The sequence below is a fragment of the Phascolarctos cinereus genome, unplaced genomic scaffold, assembly GCF_003287225.1.
Source record: "Phascolarctos cinereus isolate Bilbo 61053 unplaced genomic scaffold, phaCin_HiC Scaffold_2;HRSCAF=192, whole genome shotgun sequence".
Classification (NCBI taxonomy): domain Eukaryota; kingdom Metazoa; phylum Chordata; class Mammalia; order Diprotodontia; family Phascolarctidae; genus Phascolarctos; species Phascolarctos cinereus.
In genome coordinates this window covers 317955613-317971913 of record NW_027555625.1, presented here as the reverse complement: position 1 = coordinate 317971913, position 16301 = coordinate 317955613, and the positions used below count along the sequence as shown (strand labels likewise).

The 16301-nt window shown below is 35.8% G+C and overlaps 1 protein-coding gene across 5 annotated transcripts in view; it reads left to right on the top strand.

The window, feature by feature from the left end:
- The window catches only part of RALGAPB (Ral GTPase activating protein non-catalytic subunit beta), a 95212-nt gene that overhangs the window by 59738 nt on the left and 19173 nt on the right, over positions 1-16301 (top strand). For all 5 annotated transcript variants that reach the window (XM_020990794.2, XM_020990796.2, XM_020990795.2 and 2 more), the window contains one exon: positions 6180-6338. In XM_020990794.2, coding sequence (XP_020846453.1) covers positions 6180-6338 — 159 coding nt within the window. The remainder of the gene's footprint in view (positions 1-6179; positions 6339-16301) is intronic.

The following is a 16301-nucleotide window of genomic DNA, read 5'->3' as shown; positions in this document are numbered from 1 at the left end:
CTCTCAAATATCCCTAGTAATGAACAATAAATACTAATGGGATAATTGAAATCTAGGTTTTTTTTAAAGTACCATAGTAATTAGTTTCTGTCCCCACAAAACCTCTTTATATAAGTATCAACAGCTATTACAAGCAGCCCATACAAGATGGTGTTTAAGATGTATGGTTTGGTTGTGTCAAATAGAAACAGGAACCACTAATCCATATATAAGGATCCCTGCAGGGCACATATTGAGTTATTTTTAAAATGTGACATATGTGTTTTCTTGTATTTTTATTTTTTAAATATTTTCCCATTACATTTTAAGCTGCTTTGGAGCATACTTAGGAGTATTGTGGGTGAGTTGAGGCCCAAAGGACACCTCTGCTATAGACTATTCCAAAAAATTCTTCTAGAAAATTAACCTTATATTTGCCATTTGACACAACAGAATAAAAGCAAGTTGTTTTTCAGATGTTCATTCGTGTATGATTCTTTGTGACCCTGTGAACCATAGCATGTCAAGCCCTTCTCTCCTCTACTGTCTCCTAAAGTCTGTCCAAGCTCATGTTCATTGCTTTCATGACATTATATATCCATTTCATCCTCCGCCATCTCCTTCTCCATTTGCCTTCAATCTTTCCCAAACTCATGGTCTTTTTCAGTAAGTCCTAGCTTCATCTTCAGTATTTGTCTTTCCAATAAATAGCCTGAATTAATTTCTTTAAGTATTGACTGATTTGATCTTACTGTTCAAGGAACTCTCAAAATCTTTTCCAGCACTACAGTTCAAAAATGTTGATTCTGTGGTGCTCAGCTTTCTTTATAGGCCAACTCTCATGGCCATACATTGTTACTGGAAAAACCATAGCTTTAACTATACAGACCTTTGTCAGCAAGGTGATATCTCTACTTTTTAGTGTTCTGTCTAGATTTGCCATAGCTTTCCTTCCAAGGAGCAAATGTCTTTTAATTTCATGGCTGCACTCACTACCTGCAGTGATCTTTAAGCCCAAGAGTATAAAATCTGACATTGCTTCCATTTCTTCTCTCTCTCTTTGCCAGGAAGTGATAGGACTAGTTACCGTGATCTTAGCTGGGTTTTTTTTGTTTGTTTTTAAACCTTAAGCTTCAAGCTAGTTTTTACATTGTTTTCTTTCATCATCATCATCAAAAGGCTTCTTAATTCTTCACTTTTTGGCATTGTCATCTGTATATATGAGATAATTGATATTATCCTGGCAACCTTAATTCCAGCTTTCACTTCAACCATTTCACATGATGTACTCTGAATGTAAGTTAAATAAATAAGGTGACAGTGTATCGCCTTGTCACACTCCTTTTCCAGTCTTAAACCAAGCAGTTGTTCCATGTTCAGTTCTAACTGTTGCTTCCTGACCCACATATAGATTCCTCAAGAGACAAGTAAGATGATCTGGTACTCCCATCTCGTTTTGTTGTGATCCGTAGTCAAAGACTTTAGTGTAGTCAGTGAAGAATATGTTTTCCTGGAACTCCCTTGCTTTCTCCATAATCCAGCAAATGTTGGCAATTTGGTCTCTAGTTCCTCTGCCTCTTTGAAAACTAGCCTACACTTCTGGTAATTCTTGGTTCACATATTGTTGAAGCCTAGATTGCAGAATCTTGCTAATATGTGAAATGTGCACAATTGTTTGATAATTTGAACATTTTTTGGCATTGCCCTTCTTTAGGATTGAGACATAAACTGATCTTTTCCAATCTGGTGGCCATCTTGTGTTTTCTGAATTCGCTACCATATTAAGTGTAGTTCTTTAACAGCATTATCTTTTAGGATTTTAAATAGCTCAGTTGGAATTCCATCACCTCCACTAGCCTTATTGTTAGTGATGCTTCCTAAGGCCCACTTGACTTCACTTTCCAAGATGTATGGCTGTAGATCAGTAACCACACCATTGTAGTTAAGAATGATGTTATATCTTTCAATTCTTCTGTATATTCTTGCCACCTCTGTTAAGTCCCTGCCATTTTTTTTGTTAATCATACCCGTTTTTGCTTGAAGTTTTCCCTTGATATCTCTAATTTCATTGAAGGGATCTCTTGTCTTATATTCTTCCATTTGTTTGCATTGCTTATTTAAGACTCCTGCATTCAATTGGGTATATTTTTATATTTTTCTCTTTCTCCTTTGACTTTCACTTCCCCTCTTTCCCCAGCTATTTTTAAAGTCTCCTCAGACAGCCATTTTGCTTTCTTATACTTATTTTTTCTTTGGAATGGTTTTTGGTATGGCCTCCTCTACAATATTGTGAACATAGTTCTTCAGGTACTGTATCAGATCTAATCCCTTAAATATATTCATCGCCCCTCTACTTCATATTCATAAGGGACATTATTTAGGTCATACCTATATAGTCTTTCTTTGATTTAAGTCTGAATTTTGCAATGAAAAAAGCACACAATATGAGCCACAGTTATTTCCAGGTCTTGTTTTAAATGACTGTATAGAGTTTCTCCACCTCTAGTTGCAACGTATATAATCAGGTCTGATCACCATCTGGTGACGTCCATGTGTAGAGTCACCTTTTGAGTTGTTGAAAAAAAGTGTTTGCTATGACCAGGAAGTAATCTTGACAAAACTCAGTTCGTCTCTGCCTCTGCTTCATTTTGTACTTCAAGGTCAAACTTGTCTCTTATTCCATATCTTACTCCATAAGATATTCCATATCTTTTGATTTTCTACTTTAGCACTTCAATTCTTTTTGATGAATGTGACATTTTTTTTTTGGTGTTATTTCTAGAAGTTGTGGGTCTTCATAGAATTGGGCAACTTTGGCCTCTTTGGCATCAGTGGTTGGAATACAGACTTGTATTACAGTGATGTTGAATAGTTTGCCTTGGGTTCAAACAGATATTCTGTCATTTTTACATTATATCCCAGTACTGTGTTTCTTACCCTTTTGTTGACCATGAGGGCTATTCCATTTCTTCTAAGATATTCTTGCCCACAGTAGTATAGTATGTGTAACGAATTAAATTTATCTATTCCCATTCATTTCAGTTCACTGACACTCAAGATGTCTGTATTTTAAAAAAACTTTCTGTCTCCTGTTTGATCATATCCAGCTTGCCCTTAGTTCATAGGTCTTACTATCCAGGGGAAGAACAAAAGCAAGACAGTTCTATTAATTTTAGATATCTGGAATCAAGATATTTTATTACAAGATTAGGACTGTTGGGGAGAAAAAAGCAAGATCAGTTCTTTGGATATAATCCTCTGTAGCACTTTGCTTCTAATTTGCCATCCTTGGGGCCTGTATGCAATCTCTTCACCTTATCCTAAAACAAACTGGAAGACATGTCAGTAGCAGTAGTGTGAAAATGGCTTATTTCTCTCAAGTGTAGGATCCTCAGAGTCATAACTGTGCTATTTTTTTCTTTGTTAGACCTGTTTTGGCTCAGAATTTTCATTTGGTCCATTCCATGGATCGCCAGGGGGACTTATTTGACATTTAATGGATCTGTGACTTCGTTAGTCTGGGTACACTTTCCACCAATGCAAATCAAATCTTTTTTACTCTCATACTGAAGTATTCTTATAGTCTGTCTTTCCTGAAATTCTGAGAGGCCTGCGTTTCATTCTTTTAATATCTTGGTAATACCCATATGCCACTCAGGCTGCCTGTCTCATCTTTTGTTGTTGTTTGACCAGCCCACCTCCTTTTGTGCTCATACATGTCCAAAATGTTGCCTTTTATCCCACTCATAACCTGAACATTATCACTAGTAATGTGGTGTAACCTATCTGTTATATCTGCCATGTGTTACTATTCCTTACCCTTGGCTATGTTTATAATTTTGATTCTTCTATAAGCATGATATTCCATGATTTGCTAACCATATATAGTGCCACTTTGGAAATATTGGTGTTAAAGAGATGTACTTTTGCTCTACTGAGGAGTTTAGAAGCATCGAAAGCAGTACAATTTCCAAATTCAGTCTGTCCGTGTCTCCGCCACCTACTCAGTCCCAGGCTCAGCTCATTAATGGAGTGCTTGGCTGATTGCAAGTCATAGTTTAGGCAGTATATATTTTTTATCTGTTTTGGTCCAGTGAGTTTATGTGGACCACTCTTGTGTTTGTGCAAATTTCATAGAGGAGAAGTTATTGTGTTCCAGGGATCAAATGGGTAGCTAGGTGGTGCACTGGATAGAGTGCCAGACTAGAGTCAAGAAGACTCATCGTCATGAGTCTGGCCTCAGACGCTGAGTAGCTGTATGACCCTGGGCAAGTCACTTAACCCTGTCTGCTTCAGTTTCCTCATCTGTAAAATGAGCTGGAAAAGGAAATGGCAAACCATTTCTTTGACAAGAAAACCTCAAATGGGGTTATAAAGAGTTGGACATGACTGAAACAGCTGAACAACAACAGGGATCGATATGATGAGTATGTTGTTATATGTGAATTGATGTATTTTGAGAACATAGCAATCCACAGAGAATGCATCTTATGGACTCTATCATTTATATTTATTTACGTACATGTAGATACACACACACGTATACATTATATTTATGTATATAATATTATTTATGTTATATATATCATTTATATATATATATATCATTTATATATATATATATATATATATAGGGGAAGAGAAAGAAAGGGAATAGGTGTTTATTAAGTGCCTACTCTGTGACAGACACTGTGCTAAGCACTTCACAAGTGCATACTTCTCATTTGATCATTAGCAAGCCTGGATTCTTAGTACACTTCAAAGATCACTGCTCAGTTGAAATATCCAGAAATAGTTCATATTTTATACCTACTGTGAAGGTTAAACTTCGAAGGGTATAGAGCTAATCCAAAAATTGGTTTATTGAGAAGCATTCCCTTCATTTCCACCTATTCTGAAATAGGTGAGGAAAAGGAGGAGTGTCAGCGGTGTAGAATTGTTGTCCCCTTGTGTCTTCCTCCTTGTTTAGAAGCTGTTCTGATAGATCAGTTTCAGCAGCTCCACTGATGTTCTGAAACAGCAAGGGAGACATTATACCTTACTAAGAGAACATGTCATTTTGTCATAGTTGAAAGACTGAATTACATATGGCCTATGCTGTCAGACTTGGCCGATGATGTATTTTGCTTGATTTTGTGGGAACTCTTTTTTTCTATCTTTCAAATTCCTTGTTGCAAGGGATGGCTTGATAGAAGATTGAGGAGTGGTGTATTTGGAAATGAAAGTAATGTAAAAGCAAAAGATGACCAGAATAAGTTTGGTGTTCTTTTTTTTTTTCCCCAAAGATGAATTCTAGCTAGTGTATGCAGCAAAGCAATCAAAAGCAATCATTGTTTACTGTTTCTCTTCAGCCTAGAAAGTCCAGTGGTGTAAAGGAAGCAGTACTGGACTGAAACCCAGGCTTCCAATCCAGTATTGCCTGTGTGACCCTGGGCAGATCTACTTACACTCTCTAAGCCTCTATGTTGCCTTCCTTCATTCAGTGGGAATCACATACTATGTACCTCAGAGGGATTATAAGAAAAGTGCTTCATGAATGTGTATCATTAGCATTATCATTATTTCAAATGCTAATTTACTTAAGCTAGAACCACTAGCACTGGACTGTTTATTTGGTCCCTGTTATGATGTCTGGGATGTAAAAATACAGAACATATTTGTATGAGTGTACCAACTGTTCTGTCTTTACTGTGATTATTAGCTGACCTTTAATCTACAGCCGTAACATAAATAGGCCTATAATTTTAAGATAGGTATATCATTTTTAAGACAATTAAGTGTTAGTTACAGTTGATAGAACATTGAATCTGAGATCAGGAAAACTTGAGTTTGAATTCTGCCTCAGACACTTAGTAGTTGTGTGACCCTGGGTAAGTCATTTACTCTGGGTCAGTTTCTTAATCTATAAAGATGGAGAATAGCATAACATGTAATAATAAAATAATAGCACCTACCTCTCAGTTGTGTGGATAAAATGAAATATTTCTAACGTACTTTGCAAATCTTAAAGTGCTATGTAAATACTACCTATTATTATTATCTGTAATGGGACTCCTTTTTAGTTTGTGTTGTCTTCAAACTTTGATAATTAAAAGGAGATTTTAAAGTACATGTTAAACTTCTTTACTTACATTAATTCTTTAACTGCTAATAGAAATTTTAAATAGTTTGTTTTGTTCTGTTTGTTTTTGGATGGAAAGGAACCTACAAATAGTCGTCTACCTCCTCACCTTATTGCACTTGACTCAACCATTTCTGGATTTTTTGATGACATTGGCTATTTGGATCTCTTACCATGTCGACCCTTTGATACGGTTTTTATTTTCTACATGAAAGCATACCAGAAAACAAGTCAAGAGGTAAGTATTCTGAATATATCACAGCATCTTTTCTGCCAAATACTATGGGCCTTAATTTTTTAAGGGAATACAGACTAAGGCTATTAGTATCAAAGTCTTCTGTACTCATTTTTTCTTCTTGTCATATGAAATTTGTGCATGATATTTAAAATGGGTTATTTATAATAAATATAAATAAGCTTTTTTTTCAAATCCAAAAATCAGCAGGCATTTTTAAGTACCTGCTATATACCTGCTAGGAATTCAAATGCAAAAATGAAATAGTCCCTGCTGTCGAGGAGTTTATATTCTTAAGTAGCTGTTTGAATTTTTTAACTGAAAAAATGAAATGCTTTGCTCATTTTAATAAGATGGTTCTGCATTTTTTTAAGTAGCTGGGTTTGGATTTTATTCCCATTCTGTCACTCCAATTAAATTAAAATTAAATATACAAAAAAATAGCCTTCACAGAGATACTTAAATAAATTGATCGCCTGTCCTTCTTGGTTATTTTGTCATTGCTCTGTGACATCACTAGGAAGAATTCAACTATAAGACCCCAATAGTGAGGTAATATTTTTACACATTCTAAATGTTGACATTCACTTGCAAACATTTATTAAGCTCTTAGTATGTGCAAGGCACTGAGGACTACAACATGTACATAGATAAGCAAATATAACATTAACAACTGGAAAAATCAAGCAAAGCACTGGGTTTGGAAGCTAAGGATTCCAAGGGGAAAAGGTGAGGAGAGAAATGTAGTCTAAGTTTCAGAGACATTGCTTATGATCCTCTTTGTCCTGACTCCATTAAGTGCTATTAAAAATAAAATGTTATAAATGCAGCTCTTCTAGAACATATCAGTGCTTATTTATAGATTATTAATTGATATAGAGATACAGATAGGTGGCACAGTGGATAGAACACTGGTCCTGAAGTCAGGAAGACTCACCTTCCTGAGTTCAAATGTGGCCTCAGAAATGTACTAGTTGTGTGACCGTGGGCAAGTCACTTATCCCATTTGTCTCAGCTTCTCATCTGTAAAATGAGCTGGACAAGGAAGAGGCAAAGCACTCTAATATCTTTACCAGGAAAGCCCCAAAATAGGGTCATGAAGGGTCAGATACAACTGAACAAAAGCAATTGACATAGAGAGACAAAACAGAGATAGTTTGAAACCCATGAAGTCAGAGGCATTGTTTTCTAAACTTTATTTCTTTCCTAGCACATAGCACAGTAGTGTGTACACAGCACTTAATATGTGTTTGTTAAAAGAATGATTCTCAAGGTCCAGTGTCAGTTGAAAGTCAGTCATACATGAAAATAAAATATTTCTGAAATTATAGCATATCTATTAATCAGATTTATACATTTTTGGTTAAAAGGGCCAGTTAAATCAGTTCATTTACCATTTTGAGGTCTTATAAAGTACTATGCTTAACTAAGATTAAGTGATGCATATGATTGAGTTCATAATTATTCGTTGTATAATAAATCATCATCAAATGTGCAAGTGAAAATTCAATATCCCTTTGTCATTTCCTGCCCAGTTAATGCTCTTTAAAGGCTTTGGAGTAGAATCCTCATGCTTGCTGAGTAAAAATCTGTGATGCCTTCTTTAGATGCTTAGCCTTGACAAACATGCTTCTAGATAGTATGGTAGAACTCACACACCAGATTGTGTAACAGGAATGTTATATAAGAAGAATGGGTTGGGACGGGGGAGTGGAGGATGGAGTAAGTGTCCTGGTTCTACCTCTTGCTGTGTGACTTTGCTTTTAAGTCCTTTAATGGAGCTTCAGTTTCCTCACCTTTAAAATTGAGAGGTTTGCACTAAATGGTCTGAAATACTCATTCTAGCACTAAAATTCTATAGCATTTCTTCTTGCATCTTAGGAGCCAGGAAATTCAGATGCATACAGATATCAGAAAGGGAGCCAGAAGAAGTATGAACTAGAGATCAAGGGACATTAATAGACAGTTTATGATAGAGGAAATAGAAATTGTTGACAAAATGTTCAAATTCCCTAAGCATCAGAGAAATGAAAATACAAACACTCTTAAGATAAACTGACTTCAGAATGACAAAAATACCAAAAAAATTTTTAATAATTTTTGTAATAAAACTGAGTGTTGTGAAACTATGGGAAAACAAATTCTCTAAAAGGTTGTTGATGGGATTTTGAATTCTAAGGCAAACATTTGAAGAACAGTATATAATAATTCACAAAACTAATCATAGCTTTTGCCTCATAATTTCATTGCTATGACTTTATCCTAAGAAATCTTGAAATGGAAAAAAGGATCTATCTGGTATAAAGGATCTTACTTCCCTTTTTCTAATAGCAATAAAACTAGAAGCAAACTATATGTCTGTTAATTGGGAAATGACAGTAAACTATGATATGTCAGTGTAATGGAATAACATTATGTTCTTTAAAAAAAAAAATCAATAGGTAGCATTCAAAGAAATAGGGAAAGATCTGTAGGAGGTGAAATGGAGTGAAATCAGCAAAATTGGAACTGTTATACACACTGACCAACTATATATTTTGCAGTTCTTTTTTAAAAGTTTTTTCAATTTTCAGGAATTCACTTTTTCTCACATCTTCCTCCCCCCCCCCAAGAAAAGAAAAACAAATCTCTTGTGTGCAGTCAAACAAACAAATTCCCAAATTGGCCACATTCAAAAATGTATGTCTCATTTTACATTTTGAGTCAAAAAAGTTGGTAGACTTCTTTAGTCCTATAGAGTCGGTTTTTAGCCAACTAATTTTTTTTTGGTATACATAGTATTTTATTTTTTCCAATTACATATAAATATGGTTTTCATCATTCATTTCTTATGAGATTTTGAGTTTCAAATTTTTTCACCTTCCCTCCATCCCATCCCCCTTCCCCAAGATGGCAAGCAGTCTGATATGTGTTGTACATGTGCAGTCATGTAAACATATTTCTTCATTAGTCATATTGTGAAAGAAGAAACAGAACAAAAGAGAAAAGCCACACAACACAAAAAATGAAAATAGTATGCTTCAGTCTGCATTTGGATTCCATAGTTCTTTCTCTGCATTTTCCATCATGAGCTTTTTGGAATTGGCTTAGATCACTGTATTGCTAAGAAGAGCTGCTAAGTCAATCATAGTTGATCATTACACAATGTTGCTGTTACTGTGTACAATGTTCTCCTGGTTCTGCTTACTTCACTTTGCATCATTTCATATAAATCTTGCCAGGTTTTTCTGAAATCAGCCTGCTCATTATTTCTTATAGCATAATAGTATTCCATTACGTTCGTATACCACAACTTGTTCAGCCATTCCCCAGTTGATCTGTATTCCCTAACTTTCCAGTTTTTTGCCACAACAAAAAGATCTACTATAAATATTTTTGTACATGTAGGTGCTTTTCCCTTTTTTATGATCTCTTTGGGATACAGACCTAGTAGTAGTATTTCTGAATCAAAGAATTTGATTGCCCTTTGGTCATAGTTCCAAATTGCTCTTCAGAATGGTTGGATCAGTTCACAACTACACCAACAATGCATTAGTGTCCCAGTTTTCCCACATCTTTGCCAACATTTATCGTTTTCCTGTTTTGTCATGTTAGCCAGTGTGATAGGTGTGATGTGGTACCTAAGAGTTGTTTTGATTTGCATTTCTCTAGTCAATAGTGATTTATAGCATTTTTTCATATGATTATAGATAGCTTTAATTTCTCCATCTGAAAACTGCCTATTCATATCCTTTGGCCATTTATCAATTGGAGAATAATGTGTATTCTTATAAATTTGACTTAGTTCTCTATATATTTGAGAAATGAGACCTTTATCAGAAACTTTGCTGTAAAAATTGCTTCCCATCTTTCTGCTTTCCTTCTAATCTTGGTTGCATTGGTTTTGTTTGTGCAAAACCTTTTTAATTTCATGTAACCAAAATTATCCATTTTGCGTTTCATAATATTCTCTGTCTCTTGTTTGGTTATAAATTCTTCCCTTCTCCATAGATCTGACAGGTAAATTATTCCTTGCTCTCCTAATTTGCTTATGGTATCACCCTATATGTCTAAATCGTGTACCCATTTTGATCTTAATCTTGGTATATGGTGTGAGATGTTGGTTTCTGCCTTACTATTTTCCAGTTTTCCCAGCAGTTTTTGTCAAATAGTGATTTCTTATCTCAGAAGCTGGAGTCTTTGGGTTTCTCAAACAGTGTATTACTATGATCATTTACCACTGTATCTTATGTACCTAATCTATTCCACTGATCCACCACTCTATTTCTTAGCCAGTATCAAATAGTTTTGATGATTACTGCTTTTTATAATATATTTTTAGATCTGGTACACTAGGCCACCTTCATTTGCATTTTTTTGCATTTCATTAATTTTTATTTGCATTTCATTAATTCCCTTGATATGCTTGACCTTTTCCAGATGAATTTTTTTTCTAGCTTTATAAAATAATTTTTGGTAATTTGATTGGTGTGACACAGAATAGGTAAATTAATTAAGTAGAATTTTCTTTTTTTTTTTTCATATTAGCTCGGCCTGCACATGAGCAATTGAGATTTTTCCAGTTGTTTAGATCTGACTTTATCTGCGTGAAAAGTGTTTTGTAATTGTGTTCATATTTGTCTTGACAAGGAGACTCCCAAATATTTTATATTGTTTACAGTTAATTTTAAGTGGAATTTCTCTATCTCTTCTTGCTGAGCTTTGTTAGTAATATATAGAAATATATGATTATTTATCCGAGTTTGTTTTGTATCTTGCAACTTTCCTAAAGTTGTTAATTATTTCAAGTAGATTTTTTAGTTGATTCTCTAAGATTCTCTAAGTGTCCCATCGTATCATCTGCAAAGAGTGATAGTTTTGGGGGTGGAGCCAAGACGGTGGAGTAAAAGTAGCGACTTGCTTGAGCTCTCCCCCAAACCCCTCCAAATACCTATAAAAATGGCCCTAAACAAATTCTAAAGCAGTAGAACCCACAAAAAGACAAAGTGAAACAAATTTCCAGCCCCCAGATGGTTGATCAGAAAGGTGTATTGTGTCAGGCTGGTAGAGGAGTGCAGTTCGGCATGGGCACACAGGTTGCAGCCAACCTGGAGCAAGCCTCAGAGGATTGAATCGCAGGCAGCTGTGGTGGTTTCCAGACTTCTCAACCCATGAACACCAAAGAGAACTTAGAAGGTCAGTAGGAAAAGTCTGTTTCTGTGGTGAGAGAGAAGCTCAGGGTCCCAGCCCCGTTCCCTGAGGTCAGCCCCAGGGTCGCAGCTTCCTCCTGTTTCCAGCCCACAGACTGAGGGGAAATCGAGTGGCTGATCAGAGGGGGATTGCAGAGATCTCTTTGCTGAGGCAGGATTCTCTTGCTTTTCCCATGCTTGGATCTGGATCACAGTTCTGGGTGGCAGTCCTGGGGCAAGGAGCGGTGGAGTTTGTAGTGGCTGTGGAGAGGAAATCTTCCTCACAAGAGCTCTTGTGGTCATTCATAGAGCAGAGCACAGGACAGAAAAGGAGTAAACACCTCACCCTTGATCATAGCACCTTGGAAGGAACTCAGGTAATTGGCTGGGATCATGATCAAGCAGCACAAAAAGAGTCAGACTATATTATCTTACTTTGGTGACAAAGAAGATCAAAACATACAACCAGAAGAAGACAACGAAGCCAAAGCTTCTACATCCAAAGCCTCTAAGAAAAATATGATTTGGTCCCAGGGCATGGAAGAGCTCAAAAAGGATTTTGAGAAGCAAGTAAGAGAAGTAGAGGAAAAACTGAGAGTGATGCTAAAGGGGACCCAAAAAAATACTGAAGAAAATAACACCTTAAAAAATAGCCTAACCCAAATGGCAAAAGAGGTCCAAAAAGCCAATGAGGAGAAGAATGCCCTAAAAAGCAAAATTGGCCAGATGGAAAAGGAAGTCCAAAAGCTTACTGAAGAAAATACTTCCTTAAAAATTAGAATGGAGCAATTGGAAGCTAGTGACTTTATGAGAAATAAACACTGTAAAACTAATCCAAAAGAATGAAAAAATAGAAGAAAATGGGAAATATCTCGCAGGAAAAACAACTGACCTGGAAAATAGATCCAGGAGAGAGAACTTAAATATTATTGGACTTTCTAAAAGCAATGATCAAAAAAAGAGCCTACACATCACCTTTCAAGAAGTTATCGGGGCAGCAAGGTGGTGCAGTGGATAGAGCACCGGCCCTGGATTCAGGAGGACCTGACTTCAAATCTGGCCTCAGACACATAACACTTGCTAGCTGTGTGGCCCTGGGCAAGTCACTTAACCCCACTGCCTAGCAAAAAAGAAAAAAAAAGGAAATTATCAAGGAAAACTGCCCTGAAATTTTAGAACCAGAGAGCAAAATAGAAATTGAAAGAATCCACCGATCACCTCCTGAAAGATATCCCCAAAGGAAAACTCTTAGGAATATTGTAGCCAAATTCCAAAGTTCCCAGGTCAAGGAGAAAATATTACAGGCAGCCAGAAGGAAACAATTCAAGTATTGTGGAAACACAATCAGGAGAAGACAAGATTTAGCAGCTTCTACATTAAGGGACCAGAGGACATGGAATATAATATTCCAGAGGGCAAAGGAGATAGGATTACAACCCAGAATCACCTACCCAGAAAAACTGAGTATAATCCTTCAGGGTGAAAAATGGTCATTCAATGAAATAGGGGACTTTCAAGCATTCCTGAGGAAAAGACCAGAGCTGAATATAAAATTTGACTTTCAAATATAAGGCTCAAGTGAAACATGGAAGAGGTAAACAGGAAAGAGAAATCATAAGAGACTTATCCGGGTTGAACTGTTTACATTCCTGCATGGAAAGATGATATTTGTAACTCATGAGTCCTTTGTCAGTATTAGTGTGTGTGTGGGGGGGAATTATATGTATGGGTGGATGGATAGATAGATAGATAGATAGATAGATAGATAGATAGATAGATAGATAGATAGATAGATAGATAGATAGATAGATGGCACAGGGTGAGTTGAAGATGAAGGGATGATATCTGGAGAATAAAATTAAGGGGTGAGAGAGGATTATACTGGGAGAAGGAGAAAGGGAGAAGTAGAATGGGGTAAATTATCTCACATGAAACAAACCAGAAAAGGCTTTTACAGTGGAGGGGAAATGGGGGAAGGTGAGAGGGAATGAGTGGATCTTATTCTCATAGTATTTGGCTTAAGGAGGGAATAATATGCACAGTGGGGTATGGAAATCTATCTTACCCTACAGGAAAATAGGAGGAGAAGGGGACAAGAGAGCCGGGGGTTGATAGAGGGGAGGGCAGATTGGGGGAGGGGATAATCAGAAGCAAACACTTCTGAGGAGGGGCAAGGTCAAAAGAGAGAATAGAATAAATGGGGGGTAGGATAGGATGAAGAGAAATATACTTAGTTTTTCACAACATGACTACTATGGAAGTGTTTTGCATGACAGCACATGTATAACCTGTATCAAGATGCTTGCCTTTTCAATGAGGGTGGGTGGGAAGGGAGGAAGGTAGAAAATTTGTAACCCAAAGTTTTAAAAACATATGTTTTTAAAAAAAATTTATTTAAAAAAAAAGTGATAGTTTTGTTTCCTCATTGCCTAATCTAATTTCTTCTATTTCTTTTTCTTTTATTATTGCTAAAGCTAACATTTCTGGTACAATATTGAATAATAGTAGTCATAATGGGCATCCTTTTTTCACCCCTGATCTTATTGGGAAGGCTTCTACCTTATCCCTGTCACAGATAATGCTTGCTGATAGTTTTAGATAGATGGTACTTATCATTTTAAGGAAAACTCCATTTATTCCTATATTCTAGTGTTTTTAATAGGAATGGGTGCTGTATTTTGTCAAAAGCTTTTTCTGCATCTATTGAGATAATCATATCATTTCTGTTTGCTTTGTTATTGATATAGTAAATAACACTAATAGTTTTCCTAATATTGAACCAGCCCTGCATTCCTGGTATTAATCCCACCTGGTCCTTGTGATAACTTGCTATAATCTCTTTGCTAATATTTTATTTAAAATTTTTGTTTTGTTTTGTTTGTTTTTTGGTGAGGCAATTGGGGTTAATTGACTTTCCCAGGGTAACACAGCTAGTGTGTCAAGTGTCTGAGGTTGGATTTGAACTCAGGTCCTTCTGACTCCAAGGCTGGAGCTCTATCCACTGCGCCACCTGGCTGCCCCTTATTTAAAGTTTTTACATCAATATTCATTAGGGAAATTAGTCTATAATTTTTTTTCGCTGTTTTGGATCAGCACCATATTTGTGTCACAAAAGGAATTTGGTATAACTCTTTCACCTCTTTTTCCAAATAGTTTATATGGAGTATTGTAATTAATTATTCTTTAAATGTTTTGTAGAATTCACTTGTAAATCCATCTGGCCTTGGAGATTTTTTCATAGACAGTTCATTGATGGCTTGTTCAGTTTCTTTTTCTAAAATGGGATTATTTAAATATTTTATTTCATCTTCTGTTAATCTAGGCAGTTTATATTTTTGTAAATATTCATCCATTTCACTTAGATTGTCAGATTTATTGACATACAGTTGGATAAAATAATTCTTCATTGTTGCTTTAATTTCCTCTTCATTGGTGGTAAATTTGACCCTTTTCATTTTTATACTGGTAATTTGGTGGTGGTGGTGGTGATTGTCTTCTTCTTCTTTTTGTGAGGCAGTTGGGGTTAAATGACTTGCCCAGAGTCACACAGCTAGTGAGTGTTATGTGTCTGAGGTCGGATTTGAACTCAGGACCTCCTGACTCCAGGGCCGGTGCTCTGTCCACCGTGCCACCTACCTGCCCTCGTTTTCTTCTTTCTTTTTTTAAATTAAATTAACCAAAGGCTTACTTTTTTTTTTATAAAACCAGCTCTTAGTTTTATTTATTAGCTCCATAGTTTTCTCACTTTCAGTTTTATTAATCTCTGTTCTGATTCTCAGAATTTCTAATTTGGTATTTAATTAGGGGTTTTTAATTTGTTCTTTTTCTAGCTTTTTTAGTTGCATGCCCAATTATTGATCTGCTCTTTCTCTATTTTATTCACGTAAACATTTAGAGATATAAAATTTCTCCTAAATACTGCTTTAGCTGTATCCCATAAATTTTGCTGGTTTCTCATTATTGTCTTTCTCTTTCATGAAATTGATTGTTTCTGATTTGTAATTTGATCCATGCATTCTTTAGAATTAGATTATTTAGTTTCTGATGAATTTTTAATCTGCCTTTCCCTGGCTCTTTATTACATGTAATTTTTATTACATCATCATCTGAAAAGGATGCATTTAATATTTCTGCCTTTCTGCATTGGATTATGAGGTTTTTGTGCCCTAATACATGGTCAGTTTTTGTGTAGGTGCCATGTACCACTGAGAAAAATGTATGTTCCATTCTGTCCCCATTCAGGTCTCTCCAGGGAGGTTGAGGTCCCCCACTAGTATAGTTTTACTGTCTTTTTTTCACTTAACTTCTCCTCTAAGAATTTGGATGCTATACCACTTGGTGCTTATATGTTTAGTATTTATATTACCTCCTATTTTGTGGTACCTTTTAGCAAGATGTAGTTTCCTTTCTTGTCTCTTTTAATTAGATCAATTTTTGCTTTTGCTCTGTGTGAGATTAGGATTGCTACGCCTGCTTTTTTTACTTAAGCTGAAGTATTCTGCTCCACCTTTTACCTTTACTCTAGTCTTCATCAGGAATGTTTGAAAGTACTCTATTTCATTTCATGTGCATCTTTTCCCCTGAAAGATTATACTCAGTTTTGCTAGATAGTTGATTCTTGGTTGTAATCCAAGTTCTTTTGCCTTCCAGAATATCATATTCCAAGCCTTCTGATCCTTTAATGTAGAAGCTGCTAAATCCTATGTAATCCTGACTATGGCTCCTTGATATTTGAATTGTTTCTCTTTGACCTGATAGTTCTGGAATTTGGCTACAGTATTCCTTGGAGTTTTCATTT